General features: G+C 38.5%; 1 protein-coding gene across 1 annotated transcript; it reads right to left on the bottom strand.

Moving 5' to 3' along the window:
• Window positions 1-293: 293 nt before the first annotated feature.
• MZT1 (mitotic spindle organizing protein 1) lies at window positions 294-17,647 on the bottom strand. Its single transcript, XM_004775073.3, has 3 exons — window positions 17,459-17,647; window positions 7,310-7,455; window positions 294-2,085 (listed from the first exon to the last, which is right to left on the bottom strand). Exons 1-3 carry the CDS (start codon window positions 17,532-17,534, stop codon window positions 2,062-2,064), a joined length of 246 nt encoding a protein of 81 aa, XP_004775130.1. The 5' UTR covers window positions 17,535-17,647; the 3' UTR covers window positions 294-2,061.
• Between the last annotated feature and the right edge of the window lie 25 nt (window positions 17,648-17,672).

The raw sequence follows: 17,672 nt of genomic DNA, 5'->3' as shown, positions 1-17,672 counted from the left end.
TACATGTATGAAATTTTGTAGTCTCCCACTATGTAAAGAATCTGTTACTTGAAGTAAAGGAAAATATAACCTCACATATATTTGAAATGCCAGCTGCTTCCAAGACTGGGGCAATGTTAATGTAGCGTTCTCCTTTCACTACCAGGAGAAAAGCATATTTTACACCTCAAGCCTAATTTTACATTGTAAATTATAGAGCCTTTAAATAATCCTAAGTATTTATCTAAATACAGAATACCTACAGAAACGAGTTATGTTCATAAAGTATATATTAAATCAAAAGTACATGTCAATACTACCAAAATGGTTTTATTTTTGTCACTGACAACATGCATAATGGTATCATCAACTGCCAATTGTATCATCACAATTTGTTTTGATTTTTTTAAATAGTACTGAAGTATGCATTAAAAATATATGTTTACATTTAACACTTAAAGAAACTCTCTGTAAACATAATGCCTTCTCAATATATTTTCCTGCTTTGTATCATACATAAATAACCTACAAAATAATAAATAAAACTATTAACTCTTGTGGCCTAAGAGTATATATCAATTCTGGAGCTTGACAAAAATGTTCTCTTTATGATTTTCTGGGTAACAACATACAGAACTTACAGTGTTTACTACCAAATAAATGACTTACCACAAGTCATTATTGTCTCCCAACTGAGTCTGCCAATAATACACCTTCCAGGGTCCTTGGTAAAGATGCTAGGCGCTTACAAAGTCTAAATAATCACGACTAGATTTTACAACAGAAGGCTGTCACTTAATTACTAATACTAAGCCTTACTTTGTCTGAAGTACAAAAATGCTGCTAAAGAGTAAAAACTTGTACTATCATTTAAATGGAAGCTAACAAAATCTAAAATAAAACCAGATTAAAATCCTATCACTCTTGGATAAAATATTCTATCGAGATTTTGCTACAGAACAGAATTAACACTATCCTTCATTTTCCAAAATTCATTTTGAACCATCGCTTTATCTAAAACTTTCAGGGAAAAAATAATGACACAAAACGTGACCTTGGAAAGGAATACTTATAATTCCTGATACACAACACTTGATTATATAGTTTTTGTTTAATGAACAGACTCTTTATTCCTTCAGAAAATATTATTTGTTGACAGATTCTTCCTATTTAGTGATTATTAGGTAATAATATATTAGGTATATTAGGATATATTAGGTAACTACTCAAACTATTTTTATGTAATAAAATTAAAGAATTATGCATATTGGAAATATTTCATTATGCATTGTTTTTTAGGCCATCATTTACAGAGTATAGAACTTAGAAAGAAAAATATTACCAATTAATATTTTCATTAAATTTAAATGGTTCAAATGACAATAATGAGCACTATCATTACTTTTAAAATCTAAGTTTCTAAGTTTTATTTTTCAGTCAATACAAAAAATGATCTGGTTCTTATTGTTAAGGGCCAGGAAAACTTTCATGTTTAAAAAACTAAATATTCTTTAAGGAGAACAGGTTAAAACAAATGATTTCTGTGCTCTTATAAAAAAGATTCTGATATACGCTGTAAATCTAAATCAAATTTCACAAATGGTGGCTGAAATTCTGTCAACTTTTAGCCCAATACAACACAAATCCACAGTTATTTTGCATAAACAATTCAAAATTAAATTTTATAATGGAAATGTCAACAAGTCATAACTACTACATTACTTCTGATGGGTTCCACTATACTTTAACCAGGCACAGCAGATGTGCACATCTGATAGACAGACTGCTTAGAAAATTAAAGCTATCAGAGCTATAAATAAGGAATACATAAATATGAATACAGCGATGCCAACGCATTAGAGCTGTTAAAAAAAAGTAGGATGTGATATAAACACATCTGATAGTTCTCTCTGTAAGCCATTTTCCACTGATTTATAAAGCTATGGTTTTATAATTCTTTTAAAAAGGAAAATGTTTCTACAATGCTACATGCAGTAATTTCATTGTACATTCCTGACTACAATGCAATCTTCAAATTCTCTTGAAGAGCTTGACGTATCTCATCAGGATTTCTCCAGAAAGTCAGCTTGTCATATTTTCAGCAGCCTAGAACAAGAAAGTAAGTTTCATTATAATAAAACCACGAAAAAAGAGAAACCATGGAGATATATTTGTCAATACTGCACTGTCATTAACAAACGATGCCTCCTCCACATATCCACTTTTAGGAGGATAATGCAGTGAGGTTTTCACTTTTTGCAGTACATCAGAACTACCTCTTGAACTGACTGCTAGGCTAACAGTGGAAAATTGTTGCATCGTATTAAATAATACAATTAATATAAAAATACACTGCTATCTGAAAAACTGACCCAAGCAGACCTTCTCCACACACTGTATCCACCTTATCCAGTCTTTATTGGCTTGTCTGTTTCTGCATGTTTCATTATAGCGTGAAAAGGGGATTAAGAATGAAAAAAACCTGTTAGAAAGTAGAGGAAAAAAGGGGAAAAGGGAATAATGGGCACAGGGCTAACCCTGGTTTACCTATACCATGAACTATTATACTTTCTCTGATTATTCTGCAGAAATTTTCAGACACCATGTAAGTCATCGGTAAATGATTTGAGACATTTCTTTTCCCTCTTAAAAGATTTATTTATTGATTTTAAAGAGACAAGAGTGACTGCACACATATGCGCTCAGGGAGGGACAGAGGGAGAGAAGCAGACTCCCTGCGTGGCTTAGTTAGCCTGGTAAGGAGCCCAGTGGAGGCTTGATCTCACAACACTGAGATCATGAGCTGAGCTGAAATCAAGAGTCAGATGCTCAACTGACTGAGCCTACCCAGGCGCCCCTTGATACATATTTCTAAAAGATAAGGATTTAAACAAGTAATTTCCTAATGCCAAATATGAATATGATGGTTTTAGCTAAGTTTAATTTTAGAGATACACAGTAAACTTTTAATTCATTTACATTTCAACTTTTTTTTTTTTAAGATTTTATTTATTTATTTGACAGAGAGAGATTACAATTAGGCAGAGAGGCAGGCAGAGAGGAGGAAGCAGGCTCCCTGCTGAGCAGGGAGCGTGATGCGGGGGGCTCGATCCCAGGATACTGGGATCATGACCTGAGCCAAAGGCAGAGGCTTTAAGCCACTGAGCCACCCAGGCGCCCTACATTTCAACTTCTTAATTAAAACTTTTAAGTTAATACTTTTAAGTTTAGCCTAAATTCAGAGCCCTTTCATGAAAATCCCTTAACATGCTGGGAAAATTGTAGTTAACTCAATCTGAAACATTCTCTTTGCAATCAGCAGAACCTACCTTGTTTGCCCATATAGTTGGCTACTCCAATTAGCCTTTTGCTTCTTTGGGTTTATTATTTACAAGGATTAGAAACTAGTTTGGAGAAAATCTCCCTCTTTCCAAAGGCTTCTTATTTCTTTCTACCCTTAAAGGTTCTTACATTAGCTTTAGCTGCAAACCTTTAGTCTCCTTCCTAACCCCATTCTCAGTATTACTTACTTCAAAGAAGACTTGAAATAATATAAACAATTTTAGAATGTTTTAAAAATTAAAATACCTTAATTCTAATGCAATTTAATTTGTCTGGTCCCATTCCATTTTCATACTAATTTTAGAGATTCTCCTCCAAGAAACAGACAATGAAACAAGTATTTTCACCTAAACTAAGAAAGCCATCAACCTTGTACAGCATTCCTCTTATAGGAATATAGCACTCCTCTGTTTGAAAGGAAAGCAAGGGCTTCCTAAAGAGCTCCAGTTACCATTAGACTCCAAAATTTCATAAGCATCGGCCCTGGGAAAAACCAACTTTAGCAGTCTTCCCACACTTTGCTTTCCTGTAGAAGTTTATTCCCTCCTATGGGAGGATGGGTAGGAACACAAGACTTATTAAATCCCTTATTTCTCTCCCAACTCCAAATTGTACAGCTCCAGTGTCCTCACACCATTCAAACCTTCCTACAGCGAGGAGATGCATCACTGCCCCTAGGAACAGTGATCATACAGGACAGCTCCAAGAGAAAGGGCAAGGCTTATTAGTGTAAAGTGTATCAATAATAGTCCATTTCAAGGCACCTTGGTACTAAAGTAGAAGATACATGAAGAAGGTTTTGCCCAAAATTTCTGAAGCCACAATATGTAAATGATTGCCTATACATAAATATTAGCCTTGAGAAGGCAATACTAAAGTTCAGTGTTTGATAGAATCATTCATAAAAATAAAGCCTATTTTACCTGTAAATGTATTCATTAAAAGACATGGAAACCGAAAAAAAGATAGTCTATTTTTAAGAACTGTACCTCAATTAACAGTCCTACTTATGCTGTGGGAGATACATACAATGTGACACATCTACTGATGCAAAGAAACTGACGCATGTGACACACAATCAGCTTCTTTTAGTATAAATGATTTAACAATATCAATATACAAACTGTGAGGAAGACAAAACAATTAATGAAAAACTGTTGCAATTTTCTACATAGTTAACTAAAGAACAAAGGAAAAACTGGATATTTTAGAACAATAGCCCCTTGCAATATTTCAGGATGTCCTTGAATTATTCTATTTATTTGACAGACAGAGATCACAAGTAGGCAGAGAGGCAGACAGAGAGAGGAGGAAGCAGGCTCCCTGCTGAGCAGAGAGCCCGATGCGGGGCTCAATCCCAGGACTCTGGGATCATGACCTGAGCCAAAGGCAGAGGCTTTAACCCACCGAGCCACCCGGATGCCCCTATTTTACACATTCTAAAAGAGAGGTTAAGTACCATGTAAGGAAATTCTAATCACTAGGATTTCTAGGCAAAGGCAGTAGAACACAACAGGGACAGTTTTTCCTTACTCTATTATTAGTTCTGAAAGAACCAGACAAAAAATAAAGTGAGAAATTAATTAGCAGCATACCCAAAAAGGAGAAAACCACCATCTGCTTTAAAAGTCTAAAGGGTGGCCAAGAAAAGCTAGGTATGGTTCACAGTGCAGCTCAGAGCTAACCAGCTCCCAATCCCAACCTACCAGTAGCAAGTAAGAGAAAATAAGCACATGTGAAAGGTTATTCCTTAATCCATGAAGTGTATTATTTTTTATTTTTAAAGTAGCATGACAGAATGGTGTTCACCAAATGTTGCTGATTATCTCTTGGGTGGTTCTGAATTATTTATTTCCTTCTTTATATTTTGGTATTTAAATACTTTAAAATTATGAGCACTTTTAAATAAAAATTATAAACAGATTTCAAAAATTCCTTTAAAGAAAAAAGTTCTAAATTAACAGATTTTTCTTCTTTGCTAGGCACTTTTCAGAATTCTCCTCCCCATCTAGTTTTAATGAGAAACTGGCATACTGGCTGCTGTTTATGGAGAAATATGTTTGTGTGTGTCTGTGAGACTAATCTTCCATTCAACGGGTAATGTGTTCTGATTTTGTTTATCTTAATTATTGATTTTGCCTCCTGTACCTCACTAAAGTCCACTATTCTCACTATGGTCCACTATTCTCACTATGGAGTAACTAGCATGTTCAAAGCTAAAAAAGCTATGTCAAGTAAGTAAATTCTGAATCTCCTATCCTAAAATCTTGAGTTTATTTTGAGGAAGGAAGTGCTATGCCAAAGCACTTGTCAGTTTCTCTTTTATCCCATCAGCTAGGTTATTTATCTCTGGTTCCTGTATGGCACTGAAAATGCATTATAATATGAAAACTTCATGCTCTTTTGCCTCCCTCTGCTCTGACAAATTCCAACATAAACAACAAAAATTCAAGCAGTTGTGTGAGATGTTTATTAAATAAATTATTTTCCAATAGCATTTCAGAAATTTACTGATCAAACACTATGACGTTGCATTTTATTTTGAATAGCAGGATTATGAGAGAATACTAAACCAGGGAGTGTTCCCATATATCAGTCCATTATTCTAATCACATTTTACCCTTTTTCAAAAAGCAGGCTTAGATATTTTTTTAGAACTTATTGTAGGTAAAAACTTAGTAGTTAACAGCTCTGAAGTCAGAGTCCAAGTTCAAATCTCAGCTCAACTCCTTCTCAGTAAGTCCTTGGGAGAAGCTGGCCACCACAAGCTTCAGTTTCCTCAGCAGTAAACTACTAACAGCAGTAGCAGTACACTATCATTGCTGTGACTCAAAGTACCCAGAAACGTTATTTATTCTTATAGTATTCAGCTATTTTTCTTTCTGTCATATGAAAGCACAGTTGGGTTTAAAAAGAAACAAAGTTTGAATAGTTCCTATAAAGATTTAAAAATATTACTAAAAGAAATTAGCAACCTATATGCACATTTAACAAAGGGTTCACATTCAGAATATTTAAGACTACCAATACAAAAGAAAAAACAGACAACCCAGAAAAAAATGGAAAAACTACTTGAAAAGTATCTCGTAAGAGAAAATGGCCAAAAAACATGTAAAAAAACACATTCAACCTCAGGGCCCTGGGATCCAGCCCTGTGTCAGTCTCCCTGCTCTACAGAATTGCCTTTAATGTCCCGAGTTCTACCAACACTTTCTTCAATGAAATCTGGGTCCTTTCTATTAAGTATGTAAAATTTTCCAACTTCTACTCAACACTTAACTCCAAAGCCACTTCCTGACTTGTAGATACCTGTTACAACAGCACCTCACTTGCTAATAGTGAAACCTGTACTAGCTTTCTAGGGCTGCCATTACCAACTGCCATAAACTGGGTGACTTAAAACAACAGAAATTTATTTTCTCGCAGTTCTAAAGGCCAGAAGTTCCAAATTACAGAGTCAGAAGGCTCTAGCAGAAGATCCTTGCCTCTTCGTAGCTTCTGATGGCTGTCAACAATCCTAGGCCACTACTGCAATCTCTGCCTCCACTGTCACGAGGCTGTGTCTGTGTCTGGGTCTCCACATGGTGCTCTCTTGGGTGTATCTGTCCAAATTTCCCTTGTCGTATAAGGACATCCGTTATCCATTATGATCTTATCTTAACTTGATTATACTTGCTGATAAACAATTTCCAAATTAGGTCACATTCACAGGTACTAGCCTTGTACAAATCGTTTTGGGCACAGACACAATTTTACTCACAAGGAAAATTCTAAACATACCTGGAGACTTCTGTGAAGAGAAAATGTGGTCCATGATAGTAGCAATTTTTGTAACTGAACATCTGCTACTAAGTTCTGTTTTCAGAATTTCTGATGGTGACAAAAGCTAGTTTAATAGTATTTGAGTAGGATCTTTCACATAAACTCATTAACCACCTTCTAAACAAAAGAATCTTTCTTTAGAATGAACTAACACACAAACTCTAACCTTTAGTGCTTCAGTGGCCTTGCGAAGTTCCTTAATAACCGACGATAAAGCTTCTGGATTAATTCCTTGTTCACAAAGCCGTACACAAATAGACAGAGTTTCCATATCTAAGCCAGTATTCAAAATTCTTGAAATTTCCAGCAGAACTGAAAAAGACACAGAAGAAACTTCAAAAAAAATTACAGTAAAAAAATGTATACAACAATACGTTGGTTTTAGTTCATAGAATACTGCACAGTACCAAAGAACTAGCACAACATCACTAGATTTTGAAATTGTCATGTAATACAGAAATACACTTAAACCCTACCTCCACATAACTGCTCTTTTACACTTTGATTTACAGTCTACCATTTACTACTTAAATATATGCATCATAATCAGGATTATTCTGAACATTTCTCCATTTTTAGTACGCTTTTACAATGTAATTTAGTTTCATAACATCCCGTTTTATGAAAACACATACATTACTTAACTATCCTATTTTAAGAGTTAAGTGGGTCTCATTTTTCCCCACTGAAATAATCCTATGATAAGCATCTGTACATGATAACTTCATTTTATTTCATTAGGATAAATTCCTAAAAGTGGAACTGCTCAGTAATATACATATTTAAGCCTTTAAGAGTACTTAGAATCTTCTACAATTTGACAAAGTAACCATGTCCATTAAAATCTAATAGTAAAAAATGAAAGCTTATTTTTTAACTTCATTTTTTATAATACTTCATTTTACTATAGTTTATAAAAATAATTGACATAAGAAACACTAGCAAAGAGAAGCACAGAATATAAATACATCGGCTTCATTAAATTTTGTTTTATGGTGGTTGGTCCCCAGAGCATGTTTAGAATTTGTTAAAGTCAATGGTCAACATGTTATCTATGGCTTCCTGTAATATTTTCCCTTGGCATTATACTTAGAAAGTTATTCTCCATGCAAAGATTATATAATTATCCACCAGTATTCCCTTCCATCACTTCAAAGTTTATTTCCTGCCTGCCTATAAACATTTAACTCCCTGGAGTTTGGGTAGAAGATAGGATCTAACCTCACCTCCCAAAAATAAGCCAATTTCCTCAACATTATTTATTGAGTGATCTCTCCTTCTACTACTTGGTTAAGATGTCACTTTTATTACATAGTAAATTCCAATTTATCTATGGATCTGTTGCATCTCTATCTTATGTCAGAACCATGATTGTAATTACAAACATTTATCAACATACAGAAGGTTAAACATTCTTTGTTATCTTTCCTTTCACAAGCTTCTTTATTCTTTCAGCGAACTTAAAAGATCTTGATCAAGGGGCACCTGGGTGGCTCAGGTGGTTATGCATCAGACTCTTGATTTCAGTTTACGTTATGATCTCAGTGTTGTGAGATCCAGCCCCGCATTTCGGCATTTCCTCCCTGGGCGCGGAGCCTTCTTAAGATTCTCTTTCTCCCTCTCGCTCTCTGCTCCTCCCCCTGCCTCTTTCCCTCTCTAAAAATCTTAATCAATTCCAAGCACGAAGTCCATTTGGATTCTGACTTGAATTGCATAAAAACTATGTTATTTTGAGATGAATGGGAAAGTTAACAATTTTGAAGGATACATGAAGTCCAACTCCTTCAAAAAACTAACATCCAAGAAAAACAAAAAACAAAAACCATCCCATGATGTTTATGGGATGGGTCCTTCTCACTTCTTCATATCAGACATTTATTTTCATCTCCAGAATCTCAAGGTTTTTTTTTATTTTAAATGTCTTCTGTGCCTATACTTAACTTTTTGAATACATGGGAATACAGTTTTAATGCCCTTGTCCATCTAATTCTAATATCTGTGTAAGTTTCAGGTCTGTTTCAACTGACTGATTTTTCTATCATGGCTTGTATTTTCCAGCTTTGCATACTTAATAATTTTTAATTAGATGCTTGACATTGTAAATTTTACCTTGCTGGTTGCTATTTTTATATTTCTATATTCTTTTTTTTTTTTTTTTAGAAAATTTTTTTTTTTTAAAGATTTTATTTATTTATTTGTTAGAGAGAGAGAGAGAGAGAGAGTGAGTACAGGCAGACAGAGTGGCAGGCAGAGTCAGAGGGAGAAGCAGGCTCCCTGCAGAGCAAGGAGTCCGATGTGGGACTCGATCCCAGGACGCTGGGATCATGACCTGAGCTGAAGGCAGCAGCTTAACCAACTGAGCCACCCAGGCATCCCTCTATATTCTTTTTTAGAATATTTTCAAACATATTCTTGAGCTTTGTAATGAGATGCAGTTATCTCATTATTTCATGACGTTTGATACTTTTGAGTCTCTTATGATTTATATAGTCAGGATCAGAGCTCTGTTTAGCATACAGCTAATTGTTTCTCATCACTGAGGCAACACCCTCCTGAGTGCTCTACTAAATGCCTCATGAATTACGAAGTCTTTCATTCTGGCTGGTAGATACAAGCAGTTTTCAGCCTTTGGTGAGCACTGTGTACTGTTCCCTCTAATTCTTCCGGATGCCTTTCCTAGCTTTGTAGGTACTTTCCTCACACACATGTGCTAATCAAAAGCTCTGCTCAGTATTTGAGGGGGACCCTCCGACTGGTCTCCAGAATTCTCTCTCTGTAAGCTCTTTCCTCTCAGGTATTCTGTCCTACAAACTCTACCTGCTTTGGTCTTCCTGGATTCTGAACTCCTTCTGCTAACCCTGGGGGTCCACACCACTCCCCAACTGCGCTAAGGCCTGGAAACTTTCTGAAGGTACCAAGAGCAGGCAACGATTGGGCTCTCTTCATTTACTGTCTCTGGGATCACTGCCCTTTACCATCTGATGTCCAGTGCCCTGAAAATCATTATTTTGTCTGGGTTTTTGTTTTTGTTTTTTCCAGGTAGAAGTGTAAATCCAGTTTTGTTACTCCATCTTGGCTGGAAGCTGACAGTCCTTTCTGTTTCATTTCTTCAGTTTTGACAAGCCGACATATCAATACTGCTCTTCAGCTATATGCAGGTGGTCATTCATGTTATCTGCTGAATTTATTTCAATAACTCTATTTTAAGATTTCTAATCCTCCCCCATTAATTTCTTGTCCTTATTTCAGTTAAATGCTTTTTTATAACCACTTATTTTGTGGCTATTGTTTCTGCCTTTACTTACTGAAGCTATATTCTTATCTTTGGCCATTTCTGAGATCTGTGTTTTCTGTTTCTTCAAGTTCAAGCAAGCACCAAAAGAGTGGTAAGGGTCTGCTCTCTACAGCACCTGACTTCAAATTTCACCTTCATTACTTGGTAGGCAAGGCTACCTTTCTTTTATTTATTTTTTTAAAGCTTTACATAGGAAGAAAGAAAGAGAGCAGCCAGCAGAGGGAGAAGCAGACTCCTGGCTAAGCAAGGAGCCCGATTTGAGATTCAATCCCAGGACCCTGGGATCATGACCCGAACTGAAGGCAGACACTTAGCCAACTGAGCCACCTGGGTGTCTCAAAAGGTAACCTTTCTGTGCCTTTACTTTATCATACTGTGAAATAGGGCTAATAGTACTTCTTTTACAGGATCATTGTGAGGATTATAAGACATACTCAGAATGCTGTGTCCACTGGCATCTAGTGCACAAAGAAACAGCTATTATTACTACCTTCTCTTTTTTCAGTTCTCATGCGAGTTGTTTGTTTTTCAACTACCTTAGGTACTTAGTGATTTCTGCCTGGAAGCTCCTCTTCAACAGGAGATTCTTCTTGCTGTTCTGAACAGGTGAAGCATCCTTGGATGGGCAGTCTCACACTGGTCTCAGGCCTCTGGCACAGACCTAGCGGAAGCACACTGGCTCCAGAGCCACAGACATGCGGACGGTACTTCCCAATTCCTGGCCATGGCAGATGGTACATTTCTGGCCCCAGCTTCACTCAGGCAGGGCAAGTGGTTTGTCAGGTTCCATTCCCAGTCTCCTACTGTGGTTCCCATCTGCTCCTCTTTGGGGGAAAACCTCTCCCCTTCTAACCAGGAGATTTCCCTTTCTTGTTTTTGAACATGGCTGCGACAATAACTGCATTTTTGTATTGTTTCCTGTCATTTTTATATGCTTCGAGCAGAAGGTTTTAGCCAAGTGCTCCATCATCATCAATTCTGGTAGTGAACCACCGATTTCTTTAATTTTGAGTTCTGTCTTCACAAATGCATTCTACCTTGCTTTGGTATATTCTAGGTGATTAGTGTAAATGTTCTAGAATATGACTTATTTTTATTTTGTAACCAGCCACCTTAACAAATTCTACTGAAGTTTTTCAGTTAATTCTCGTTTTCTAATTAGATAATCATTTTACCTATAAATAATAGTTTCATACCCTTCCTAACAGTCTTTTCCTTTTATAATCCTGCATTATTTGCTTAAACTTTCATATCAGTGGTTAGAAAAAATTCAGTGAAAGTAAGCATTTCTAATTTTATTTGGAATGCTTTCAACACTAACATTAAGGATGATGGTAATTTCATACAGCTATCCTCTGGCGTGTTAACAATGTACTATTGTCTTTTGCTAACACTTTAAAATTAGAGAAAAAGTACCGAGTCTTATGAATACCTTTTCATCAAACACTGAAATAACCAGGTAGCTTTTTCCCTTTGACAGGAATGAAAGAACACATTACACTGACAGACTGTATTCACAGCTGAAGAACAGTGAGCATGGGAAATCCCTACTTTTAAAGTCAGCAGTTAGCAAACTTGCTCTTTATATGGAAGTAGCTGTTACCTTATCCCTCAAGTTGTTCACTGTAAATAGACTGCTGAGAAAGAGAAGGAAGAAAGAGAAGCCAGGGCCTTGCCTTTTTGGCCTGCTGAGCAAGAACGTAGGGGTATGACCAGGGCTCAAGCTGCATCTCCCAACAGTGACACTGCAGGACTTCTGACACTTAAAGAGGCGATAGAGCTTCCGTTGAGGCACTCTCCCTTGCAACCCAGCCACCAAGTGGGAGGAAACCCACATGTTCCAGACAACAGCCCCTGCTGCAGGCATGTCAACTAGAAGACTGTGAGGGAGGAAGATTCAGCATTAACTGCAATGCATTAGAAGCCCTCTATGAGAATTACCCTGGTAAGCCTAGTCAACCCAGAACCATGAGAGACAAGTAATTGTTGCTTTATACAAGTCTGGGATGGTTTGTTATGCAGCAGCAAACGAAAACATGTACTCTCTGACCCTACTCCAGGTCTCCAACATTATCACCATCATCAGCATCACCATTATCTGTTGCTAAAATTCTCCTTTCCAGTTTTCTCTTCATGGTAGACCCCATCTATCAATGCTCTGCTTATTCCTGACTTCATGCCTTAGTTCATGCTTTTCTCCTGTGTCTTTTCTCTTTTCTCCATGTAACTCCATGCTCTCTTTCAGGTCCATCTCAGGACTAGTATTTCCTTCCTTTAAGCTTTCTTGTAAAATGTATGTAGATCTTTGCCTCCTAACTTCATAAGCCATCTATAATAAGTACTTCTGCAGTGCCTACTGTATAATTGGCCCTTACGTGTATTCTGTGCCTACTACACTACTGCTGGGAATATAGTAGTGGAAAAGACAGATACAGTCCCAATCAATCCTCATGGAATTACATTCTATGAAAGAGAGATACTAAATAATAACTGATCCTATTTAAATGGGAAAGAGGGATAAGAAAAGCACACCTCCAAAACAAATTAGAAGGGTGTCTTACATAGTTGTGAAAGATAGTGTTTAGGCAAGACTTGTGTGAAGAAGTGACAAGTAAGTTTACACTTCAAGAGTGACAAGAAATCAACCTACCTAATGCAGAGGTAGGAAGAAGTGCTAGAAGAGTGAGAGGGAAAAAAACAGTTTGTGCAAAAGTTCCCTGACTAAAAAGAACTTGGTAAAGAACCTTTCATAGATCCAAAAGGTTCTTCATGTAAAGGCAATGTAATTACAGGAGCAGCGTAAGTGTAAAATATGAGAAAAGACAAGACACAAACACCCACTAAGGCTCTACTAAAGATTTTAGAACTTCAGGAAGCTATTAATGAACATAAAAATGGGAGTATGACAATCAGATTTTCATTTTTAAAAGACTCTGGTTGCATAATAGGGTATGGATCTTGAAAAGAGACAGAAAACCCACGGAGAGGGAGTCGTTAAGTTACTGCCATCTTGGGGACAGATAAGTAGATGGCATGGACAGGAGAGATTAGGACAAGTGGTCAAATCTGAGATGAAGCAAGAACTGAAAGGGCTTAGTGAGAAACAGAAGGTAGGGGAGGTAAAAGAAAGCAATAAAGATTCCTAGCTTTCCTTCCCCCATGAGTAACTAGACTGACAGCCTAGGGACCATACATTTGTTTCACCGACACCACCGTATACACTGTGAACTCTCTTAACTCCTTCTTCTAGTTTACTACCTGATCTATAATAAAGTAGCCCTACACTGAAACCCTCTGGTAAGGAAGAGGTTCATTTTTATTATAATTATAAAGAACATGATTACTAGTAGTAATTGGAGGCACAAGGAAAATTTTAAAATATACAAAAATAACAAAGTATGAAACTATTAATATAGTATCTAAAATTTCAAAACTTTGAAAAACAAGAGGCAAGTGAGTACACTGGAGAACAGAGAGAGAGGTAGTAGAAAAGACCAACATTTTAAAGAAGGAATCTGGAAGAGAATGTTGAGGACTAAAAAATGAGAGCAGGGGATTGATACAAGAGCTTATACTAAATCAGGGCTAGGATGAGTCAGGTTCCTTTCAGACTGAGCCACACAGATATATTAAAAAGTCTACCTATTTTTGAAATATCATTATCAAAATGCTTTCATTTCACAACAAAAATATAAGTGTTTATAGCTGAGTTTTACAACCCTGAAATCATTCAGATCCATTAAAAGATTAAATTACGGGGGCACCTGGGTGGCTCAGTCAGTTAAGCATCTGCCTGCGGCTTCGGTCATGACTGGGATGGAGCCCCGCATCGAGTTCCCAGCTCAGCGGGCTGTCTGCTTCTCCCTCTGCCATTCACCCCACTTATGCTTGTGTTTACCCACTCTTTCTCTTCCTCTGAAGTAAATAAAAATCTTTTAAAACCAAAAAGATTAAACTACTGTTAGCCGACTCTAGTACTGATGGGAGAGAAGTAGTGAGGAAGATGAGAATATACTAAATCTTGAAAGTGCAGAGTCAGACTCAAACTTCTGACTCTCATGGCTAGATTTAAGTAGAGTGAAACCCCGCATTGACAAAATTTCAAATAATAATGTTATTTAGGTAGTTCTGTCTAGCCCCTTGGCTGCGCTAAAGTTTTATTTCTGGGAATGAATGTGGAGGAACTTGGGACTATAAAATGATAACATGGGGACACCTGGGTAGCTCAGTCGGGTAAGCATCTGACTTAGGCTCAGGTCATGATCTCAGGATTCTGGGGTTCCCCGGAGAAGGGAATCCATTCCCAACAGAGAGTCTGCCTCTCCCTCTGGGCACCACTCCACTAGTGCATGGCTGTGCATGTGCTAATAAATAAATAAAATCTTCAAAAATAAAATAAAATGACAACATGTAGAATTTTTCCAGTTCAGTGTATGGTCAATTATTTACAGTGTGCTTCTGTGTCTACCTTTGGGCTTCAATTATTATAGACAACATGGAACATCCATTAACTTTGGAGTAATTCAACTTCTCATTTTATGAGACTCTCCTGGACTTCAATTATGGCATGACAGCAGGGATTTTCTAGAAGTTCAGAATTCTAATGGACATGATAGTCCCTAGCTGCCACATTTAACAAATGATGATTCACTGCCAACTGGGGTCTTCCCATCTTGAGGTTTGTAGGTGAACTGTGTGTTAGAGGAGCAGTGTTCTCTAAGAAACACACTCTCATTGAATTTTGTTTTAAATCTGTTATTTCTTCACTTTGTCATGTTCTTACACTCAATAATCTTCATTTTACATATACTTCTCTCAGTAAAAATCCTGATCCAACCAATACAATCAGTCCTCATTTGTACATCAATAGTTCCACCAGAGATTAAAATGGGAGTTTCCATCCAAATGGGATCCTATGGCCATATAATAAGGAAGCTGACATAGCTAATAAAACCTGACAGAAGTGAGGCCTCATACTCTCCATTCGTTTAAAACAAACACTGACTTCCAAGCAAAGGTGTAAGTCAATACAACCATCACCCACTTTTTGAAAGTTTGTCTTACTCCACTCTGCTTGTACAGAAGATTTATATTAGTAGATATTTTTGCTCCAAAAGCAATCCGAGTTTTCACTTTTATGAAAAAAGGCAAAAATGAAAATAGTGTTCAGTGTTTATTTGTGGTAAGCCATCACAGGGCATGACCGTAGCACTTAGAGTGTCACTGCCAAGCTCCTTCCCCAGGAACTACATTGAACATCTCACCATCAAGCTGCCAGAGCTCTGAACTGTGTCTGGGAGCATCTGTGCTTTATCTGTATTTATTTTGTGCATCTGTTAACAAGATATGTCCTAAGATATCAGAAAAACCTAAGAAAGGTTATTTTTTTGGTCTGAGAACACTCAAAAAATTTTTTTCCATATGAATCAATACTAACTGCTTCACTCTACACCATTTTGGCTTTAGGAAAGATTTCATGGAAATGCTCTGCTTTCAGACACTGGGGAAACGTATAATGTGGTACATCAAGAAGGAAGAGAAACAGGATTAATATGGTGTTAAGAATAAAATCTGCGGCGCCTTGGTGGTTCAGTCAGTTGAGCGTCCAACTCCTGATTTCAGCTCAGGTCGTATCTCAGGGAGGTGGGATGAAGCTCCGCCCCCCAAGAGCGGAGTCCACTTGTACCTCTCCCTCTGTTCCTCACCCCTTCTAAAACTAATGAATAAAATAAACAATTAAATTCTACTTTTGGAGAAACAGCAAAATAGATATTTGGTATGTAAAAAATGAGATGCAAATGTTCCAATAATATAAGTAGGTCTGGAAAAAGAAAGCACCAACCCTTGCAGAAAAAGCCTAAAGTCTTACTGGAAGCCCCATAAGGAGTGGCTGAATCAGTAAGTGGAGCCTACAGTGAAACAGACCGGGAGACAGAGCCGGGAGGCCGACACTACCGAGTGAGAATTGCAGTTACGTTTCAATAGAGATGGAGACTAATGTCAATATCCCCTGGAAAATGAAAAAAAAAAAAAAAAAAAAAAAGGCAATATTTAACACCCATCAAAACCATCTAAGTGGATGTGAATAATATGGAGACAAAGGAGTCTGCAAGTGGGACGTACATGTAATATAACACAAAGGTAATAATAACTATCTTTTGATTCATTATCTTCGATATGCCTTTACCTGGTCTATGGGTATTTAATATCCACAAGAACCTTAGGAGGAAGTGACCTCATTTTATAGAAAAGAGAGACCCAGGCTCACTGGAGTAGTCGTAGTAGCTTGTCCAAACTCACCCCCAGGAGTAGAAAGTGGCGGAACCAGCATCAGAGAGTAGAGAGAGGGTAACTCCAGGACACTCCATCTTCTAGCACGTGTGCGCGGGCTTGACACCCGCGACCCTTGGGGCGCGACCACAAGTAAATACACCTACAGCCTCGGACACCGGCGTCGCGGGCTCCAAGACGAAACGGAGCAATTCCGCAGATGGGGCGACCTGCTCACTCGCCCCTTATTTAAGAAGAGCCTAGTTTAGGGCCAGAGACAAAGGACAGCGGCGACGAAACACACGAGGCTACGGTCCGCACGAGGCTTACAGTCTTGAAGAGGGGTTCCCGCTCGGGATAGAGAGAGACAAGGGCGCTCTCCGCACCCCGCGCCGCGCCGCACCTGAAGCCGGGCCCCCAGGAAAGCACGCCCGGCCTCCGCCGCGGCCGAGGGGCGTGGCGCGCGGGGAGCGGGAGACGCGCGAGTTCCGCGCGGGAGGCACGAGGCGCGCGCCCGGCTGACGTGAGGGCTGGAACGTCGTGCGCGCGACAAACTACGCAAGAGCGAAGAGACAACTCTCAAAGGATGGCATCATCCGCACTACGGTCCTGGCGGGTCCCGTGGGAGGACCCCCAAGGATGCCCCTTGGGGCAGGAAGTGTACCCCAAGTCATTCTTGGCTTACCGCCGCCTGGGCGCCCTGGCTGCGGGACACGGAGACAAGGTAAAGGGGGAGAAAGAGGCACTCACCGTCCATGGTCTCCCTCACCGCGTTCAGATTCGCCGCCGCTGCCGCCGCCGCCCCGGCACCGCTGCTACTCGCCATGGCGGAGGCCGAGGGAGGCGGGAGAAGGGCCTGACCCGGAACTGGAGCGCCTTCCTTTCTCCTGGGCAATCACACCACGCGTCCCCCGCTCACGCCGGGCAGGCTCCGCCCCTCGCGCTCGTCGCCGGCGTGAGGCTG

Source organism: Mustela putorius, unplaced genomic scaffold (genome assembly GCF_011764305.1).
Source record: "Mustela putorius furo isolate JIRA1106 unplaced genomic scaffold, ASM1176430v1.1 tig00000480_pilon_pilon_pilon, whole genome shotgun sequence".
Classification (NCBI taxonomy): Eukaryota; Metazoa; Chordata; class Mammalia; order Carnivora; family Mustelidae; genus Mustela; species Mustela putorius.
Note: the sequence above shows the minus strand (reverse complement) of the source record. Positions and strands in the feature narration are given on the sequence as shown.

What these genes read in the sequence shown, in the direction of transcription:
- MZT1 (XM_004775073.3), bottom strand. Translation starts at nt 17,534, where the DNA reads ATGGCGAGTAGCAGCGGTGCCGGGGCGGCGGCGGCAGCGGCGGCGAAT. An exon ending in GGTGAGGGAGACCATGGACG is followed by an intron (nt 7,456 to 17,458) that starts GTGAGTGCCTCT and finishes TGTCTTTTTCAG; the next exon opens with TTCTGCTGGAAATTTCAAGA. An exon ending in AGGCCACTGAAGCACTAAAG is followed by an intron (nt 2,086 to 7,309) that starts GTTAGAGTTTGT and finishes TTCTTGTTCTAG; the next exon opens with GCTGCTGAAAATATGACAAG.